This window comes from Adiantum capillus-veneris, chromosome 15 (assembly GCF_014529385.1).
Source record: "Adiantum capillus-veneris isolate H3 chromosome 15, ASM1452938v2, whole genome shotgun sequence".
In the NCBI taxonomy this organism is placed as follows: domain Eukaryota; kingdom Viridiplantae; phylum Streptophyta; class Polypodiopsida; order Polypodiales; family Pteridaceae; genus Adiantum; species Adiantum capillus-veneris.
In genome coordinates this window covers 189,591-197,069 of record NC_140945.1, presented here as the reverse complement: position 1 = coordinate 197,069, position 7,479 = coordinate 189,591, and the positions used below count along the sequence as shown (strand labels likewise).

The 7,479-nt window shown below is 42.6% G+C and overlaps 2 protein-coding genes across 2 annotated transcripts; both read right to left on the bottom strand.

Annotated features, from left to right (window-relative positions):
- Window positions 1-1,358: 1,358 nt before the first annotated feature.
- On the bottom strand, window positions 1,359-1,871 carry LOC147440144 (putative pentatricopeptide repeat-containing protein At3g13770, mitochondrial). Its single transcript, XM_086483824.1, has one exon. The coding sequence runs from the start codon at window positions 1,869-1,871 to the stop codon at window positions 1,359-1,361; it is 513 nt and encodes a 170-aa protein (XP_086339950.1).
- A 454-nt stretch (window positions 1,872-2,325) lies between these two features.
- On the bottom strand, window positions 2,326-5,250 carry LOC147440143 (pentatricopeptide repeat-containing protein At4g18520, chloroplastic-like). The gene has a single exon (XM_086529922.1). It carries the CDS (start codon window positions 4,943-4,945, stop codon window positions 3,791-3,793), a length of 1,155 nt encoding a protein of 384 aa, XP_086386048.1. The 5' UTR covers window positions 4,946-5,250; the 3' UTR covers window positions 2,326-3,790.
- Window positions 5,251-7,479: the final 2,229 nt, after the last annotated feature.

Here is a 7,479-nt window from a genome sequence, read left to right as displayed (position 1 = left end):
TGTGTCCAACCATCAACCATATATAAAATCTCTAACACCCCTTCAAGCTTAGTATGAGCTTGGATACAATGGATTCCCAATGCTTTTCAAAAGTCTCGATTATCTTTTTTTTCCAAGAGCTTTTGTGCGGATGTCCTCTACTCAATCTTTTGTCCTCACATACACCAAGTAGATCTCCCTTGTCATAACTTTCTCTCTAGTGAATTGATAATGCACCTCAATGTGTGTTGTGCAAGCATGGTGATTGAAATTCTTTGCCATCATAATGCTACTAGTGTTGTTACAGTTGATGGTCAAACTATCTAGAATCTCAATGTGAGGTTGCCAAAATAATCCCCAACCATGATTTCTCACATGGTATCATAGCTATTGCACCAATTTTAGTGAGTACTTGCTTATCCCACAATGGGTTGCTTCTTGCTACCCCAAGCAATCAAACCATTGCCAAGAGAGAATTCATAACCACCCACAAATCTTCCATCCACTATCTTGGTCTATGTAATCATAGAAACAAAATTTTCGCATAGTCCATTATTCATTAGGTCCATTGTGCAATGAGCATTTACCATGGAGCATCATGCATTATGAATTGATCCTTCGAGAGAGAGAGATGGAGATGGAGATGCATTGCAACTTTTGAATGCCACCAAAAGAGCTCCGAAAAATTGGGTGACTGCATAGTCAACAATCAAAGTTGATCAGACATAACGTTGAATCCATCGGGCAGGTTCTCAACAAGACCGAACAATATACATAACATACGGGCCTTTTGTATCACTTTGTAGGACGTACAAGGACAACCCTTGTTGCGTTACGAGAAAGGCCCTTGCATTGCGTCCTGTGAAATCAACAAAGCACTTGATGGCCCTTTCTGCATTGGGCACATCCTGCAATCAATGCACTCAAAGAGACAACATTCTCCCAATGCTGAGAAAGCAAGGCCATTTTGGAATCAGCAAAAAAGTTTTGTGAGTACCAATAGCAACATAATGCATGTCCTTCAAATCTTGTAGCTGTGGGCATCATATGTATTGTTTCAGCCTCATAGACCACATTGACCTATCAAAGAGTTAATATACTCCGTTCCTTTCTTTTCTTTTCTGGTTTGGTATAGAGGTTACATATTATATAGGGTACACAACTGCACTTGCAAAATGAATTTCTTGCTAATCACTACCCCTCAAAATAAATTTCCTGGTTGGCACAGAGTCTTACTGTTAGCAAAAGAAAATCTACAATGTTACCAAAAGTCTCCACAAGAACACTTCCCATCATCAAACTCATGCCACCTATTTGCATCTCGAATCACAATTTTTTGCTTCTCATATTTTGAAATGAGTGCTGTAACAAAATGACAATCACCACAAATGCGCGAATTTTTCACTAGGCGTATGCTTTCGCCTTGGGGTGAATTGATGAGGGCCTAATGCCAACTTCTCAGAATGCCCACATAACAAGTCCATCTTAGCATCATCAGAGATATTTGATGATACCCAATGCAATCTTGGAGAGTGACCAGCTTCTCCCAAAGTATGGGTGATTTCTTGTAGTTTTTCATAAATCTCCTCACTTTGGGCATGGCCCGTATCACTAACATGAAATCTATGAACAATGCCACTCATATCCACCCACCAACAACATCCTGGTATCTTCCATGCTTTGTTTTCAATTCTCATGGCTTCAACGGTTTCGGCTTCCTCTTGCATGCCTGCAGCGGCATAAATATTGGCCATCAGGACATAAGGCGCTGGATCACTTTTATCTATATCAATAGCATGTTGAAAGGCATACCTCCCAACATCTACTTCTTTCCATTTTCGACTAGCGCCTAAAAGGGAACACCAGACTGCAGAATCGTTCGAGGATGGCATTAATTGGGTCAATTCTACTGCCTTATCTATATGGCCTATGTCACGAGGACGTGGCAACTGCTAGCTTTAGTTGTTGGTTTCTTTCCAATGGGTGAGACCCTCTTTTTGAAGTAGCAAACGGTCGGACATTGTATGGCCAATGTGAACAATAGTTTCACCCGCAGATGGCTAGTGGTCGGCATTGGAATTCATATAGGAAGAGGATGTCTAGGCTCAACGCAAGATCATGTAAGTACCCCCATCGCACTTAGCAAGTTGGTGGATACTAAGAAGTGAACTCAATAAAGACAAAGTCAAGGTGGCATCACCAACAGAAAGTATCCGACAGTTAGGTCACATTACACTTTTGGATGCGATCCCAATGAGGATAGATGGTCAGATGACCAATGGGAGCCCAACGGAAGCATCTCCTAAAAATTAGAGAACTGCTATTTTGGGCCGTGAAATGTATTCGCGTCATTACCTTCGGTATGACCAGGGGAACATTTTATTACTCTGTTGCAAAGTCAACTGATGCACCAATTGAAGGATTTTTAAGCAAGAAGCCCAATGGGAAGAAATTGCATGTATGAGTGCCAAGTGGCATTTTTTGGCCAATTTACCAACTCTGGGAGAACAGAACTCGTAACTGACTTTTTGGAGCAGTTTTGGAGACTGTTAACTCTGATTTTCAACTATTTCTCTCCATCTTTTAGCTTCCCATGACTTTGCTTAGGTCCAAGGAGCTCATTTTTAGCATTGGAAGGTATTAGATGCATGTTACAGGGCTGTTTTGTTGCGTTTTCAACGATATGCAGGTTTTGGCAGCCATGAAAAACTTTCCCTTTTTGCATCTATTTGTTCACAAATGCATTACAGATCAAGGGCAACAGAGGGGACGCTCGATTTATACGCTCGATTTATGCTGGAGTGATGTGCTCGATTTATGCTATGGAGTGCTTCCTTTCCGCTCTATGTACAGTGTGGTGCTAGGAGTGATGACCTGCACACTACACACTACTCTCTCTCTCCCCTACGTGCAGTTATGTGATGCCCCACAAGTGGGCTCTTCATTTGATTGATGTACAGCTGTGTGGTTTTATGTTTTTGTGTTGAGGCAAGAGCCTCCCTGAGCAGGAACGGGGATAGCTAGTTGCTACTCCAAAGCACGCACCGGTGAGGGTCGTAACCTCATCGTACAGGTGCAAATTCAGCATTGTGTATACGCAAAAAATTGATTGTTTTTCAGCCATACGAATGCTAGAACTCTTGGGAATCGTGCCCCACTGGCAAAGGACAGCTAGGAGACTTTTTGGGATTGAAAACAAAGGAAAAACCAATAAATACGAGCTGAATTTACTGTTTTTGGGCTGGAATCAGAGGGTATACGCCAGTAGAAGTGAGTTCTAGTAGGGGAATTGGTTTCGAGCAAGTTTTGGGGTTGTTATGCTGCTGCAATTTGGCCAAATCAGGTAGTATCTAGTGTGATACAAGTAAAGGATTCCCAGGACCTTACTTTGTAATTTACCCTCTCAAAGAATAAAGAAATACTGAAAGGGGCGCCAATTTTGGGGCCTATAGGTTGTGGCGTCTGCTTGGAGCATTCTAGCTTCCGAGCCATGTGTGTGCATAAGTGTTAATTCCCGTCGCAGGTTCCCTTTGCACGTTCTCTCTCTGTGTGTCTAGAGTAAAGAAATTCGGGTGAAAGACAACGACTACCGCCCCACGGGCCGGTTTCAGCCTGCCCGCCCAAAAAGATCAATCATGCAAGTGTAATGCTCTATATCTGGCTTCACACCATATTTTTCAATCATAATCACAAAATATGATTGCCCATCGATGACCAAGCCTAGATGGCTAGATGCATTAAGAACACATGAAAAGGACACTGCATTTGGAGCAATGCCTTCATCTTGCATCAATTTGAAACAACTCAATGTTTATTCACATTTGCCTTGTTGGGCCCATCCTGTCATCAATGCATTCCAAGAAGCCACGTCCCTATGAGGGAACTCTTCCAGCACTTGTTGGGCTTTCGCAACAGCACCACACTTGGCATACATATCTACGACAGCATTACCAAGAATGGTGTTATTTTCAAATAGTCCCTGGCTTGCAATTTTATTATGAATTTCCTCTCCCTTGCTGATAGCACCTATGCTGCCACAGGCTTTTAAGATGCATGAAAAAGGGACTGCATTTGGTGAGATGCCTTCACGTTGCATCCTTGCAAAGCAATCAAGTGCATTTTCAGCTTGGCATTGTTGGGTGTATCCTACAAGCAAGGCATTCCAAGTGACAACATCTCGAAGTGTAAGCTTTTCTAGTAGTCGTTGGGCTTTTACTAGCTGACCACGCTTCGCATACATATCCACCAAAGCGGTACCAAGCACCACATCCCTTTTCAGCAAACCCTGCCTGCGTATCTCATCATGGATTTGGTCTCCCATGTGAGATGCTCCGAGGCTCCCACATGCTTTCAGGACAGAAGTGTAAGTAACTGCATTTGCAGCTATTCCTACTTCTTGCATCTTCCAAAAACAATCCAATGCTTGCTTACTTTGGCCATCTTGTGCATATCCTGAGATCAATGCTGACCAACATACAACATTTCGAACTGGAAGCCCCTCAAGCACCTCTTGTGCCTTGGTAAGAGCACCACACTTGGCATACATGTCTACCACAGCAGTGTCAAGCACGATATTGTTTCCCAGCAATCCTTGCCTCACAATCTCATCAAGGATTTGTTCCCCCTTATCAGAAGCTCTAAGGCTACCACAGGCCTTCAAGGCACATGTAAATGTTACCCAATCTGGAGAAAGCCCCTCGTCTTGCATCTTTTCAAAGGATTCCAACCCATCCAAACTCTGTCCTTGTTGGGCATATCCAGAAATCAGAGCAATCCATGAGATTACATCCCTGCTCTTGTGCGTATCGAGTAATTCTTTTGCCTTTGCTAGGTTGCCACATTTGGCATACATGGAAATCAATGCATCGGAGCACTTCTCTAGTAACCCCCTTTTGACAATGTCGTCATGCACTGTGATACCTGCGGATAGATCCTTCATCTTGGCACAAGATCTCAATAAAATCATTGCATTGATCACTATTAGCAAGTGCCTCTCTACTTTTTTTGCCTTGGCTAGGCAGCGCTAGACCTCTGCTTCTGAGTTCTTCAGCAATCCATGACGGATTGTATGTGCAATCGAGCCACAGGGGTTGGTTAGTGACCCGGTGCTTGAAATCTGGATATGCGGCGCTAATCTTACTATTGCGATTGTCTCGCCACTGCGAGGGATCCCTGAAATACTCCTTCCATACGGTTTCTACAAGTCGCAGTTTCTGCTCTCTTTTCAACGAGTTCATGTTGTGCGATGGCGTCTCAACGTCCCCTGTTACTAGTTAGAAGTAAATCTTCTTTATACGATGGGTGAAACATTAGCCAGTACGACCTTTTAAAAATTTCGACAGGCAAAAATATACTTGTCGACACCAACGTCAGATTCAATGAATGTTTAAAGATATGGAGATAGTGAGTGCACATGCGTGGTATCGATTGATGGATTCAATGAATCTCCACTAGCCGGAATAGCACCCTTTGTGCACATGCACTAGCGGTTGCATCTCAATTGGTGGTTGGAACATGATGTTTTGCTCCAGTAATTGCCATTTCAATCAAGTATGTGCCTACGGTTTGTAAAAAAGAAAGTAGGAGCCGAATCACTTTTGGATGCGATGATTGAAAGTGTCAGAGCAGTCGCGCGAAGCAAGGGGAATTGGATGGCAGCAGTTACAATGGCGCGAAGCAAGGGGAATTGGATGGCAGCAATCGCACGAAGCAGGGGGACGGCAGCAACTGACAGCAAGAGGGCGGCGTCGACAACAGCAAGCTGTGGGAGTTTCTTTTTTTTAACAAATAGAATTCATGTGCAGTCAACGAAGCCAACATGATATGTTGGTTAGCTCAGTTGACCTGACTCGCGTAGGGGCGAGTTCGATTCCGTTTGGAGAACTTTTGTTGCACTCGCCTCTCTAAAGAGATGAAGAACGAAACGAATATGGGAAGATTCCGTGCAAATATAATAAGAACCCACCAGTATGTCAGTATGTCAGTGAGAAATATCAAGTATAAGCCTCACATGTGTCTTTGTTGCCTGACAAATATCAAGACCTATGGAAAAAAGGTTGTGCGCCAATGTGCATTCTATGGTAGCAATGGGTCTATGCAATCCACTTCACGAAGGGACGATGAAGGCCGATAGCAAACTGTGTGGGTATTGAAGGGACACACACATTCAAAGTAGACTAAAATTAGGAACCCATTGCCTCTTCATCAATGCAAACGACTAGGGGAATGTACCCACTTTACATTTGAAAGCGGTCAAAGCATGATGTGCAAGCAGCGAGAGAAAATCCAAATTTGTGGTTGAAAGACCCATGGAACTAGGGCATGTACTTCTCCTCCCAACGTACACTTTCATGACCCTTGGCTATAGGAGTCCCCTAAGCCACATGCCTAGTTTAGGGATGTGCCCCCCCTGGTCCTATCATTACTCTAACATTACTTCTCCCCTTGAAGATCTGTTTTTGTCCTTGAAACAAAAACACTAATGTTTTCCGTAGTAGCAATGTCCTTAGGTCCTATCTATTACCCTTGAACTATACCATGATAGTCAATAATACGTTCAGTTTCATGCAGATGAGTGGGAGGTTCAATGAAATCAACAAGAACATCTTGGTCAATGGCATTGTTGTCCCTATGTAAGCATTTATGTAAATGGCTTACAAGAAAGGCCGGATGAATACAAGAGTGTGCATACCATATCTTCAACTCGTTTGAGTATTTTGAATGGACCACAACATCTAAGAGGTAGCTAGATGACTGACCGCATTTTCACACTTTCTGAAGGTTCTGGAAAACATAAAAACACATCTTCTTGACTTTCCGTGAAAGTGACTTGCCGATTTCTCATCAGCATACTTTTCATATTTTCGAGCAACTTTCAACCTATCCATATGATCTTGGATAAAGCCCTTGACTTGCTAAATTTTCTCAATAGCCAACCCCACCGTAAATGGTGATCTAGGTGGAAAATCGTACATAAGTATGAAGGGACTAAACCCAGTAGTAACATGCTTTGCACTAATATAAGTAAACTCCAAAATGGGGGGATAATCTTCCCAATTGTATTACTTCTTTACTAACGTGCACTCTTATCATAACCTATAGCACCTGATTAACACGTTCAATTTTCCCATCCATCTCTAGATTATCCACACTACAGATATTGAGTTATGTTCCCAACCATTTAAACACGGTCCTCCAAAAGTGACTGTTAAACTTGGGATCACAATCACTCACAATATTGTTGGGTAATTCATATAAAGGCTATACATATTGTCTGCAACCAACTTGGTTAACTCTGGAGTTGGGTGGTGGTCCTTATTGAAATAAACTTACATAGTTTAGTCAACCTATCTGTAATCACCCATACCAAGTCATGATCTCATATGGTGGTTGGTACACTCACTATAAAATCCACAGCGGTACTACACTTGTTGTGAGCTTCATAAGATGTCAAATGCATGGATTTGCATGTCATTATAGATATTCCTTTGCTAAATACTA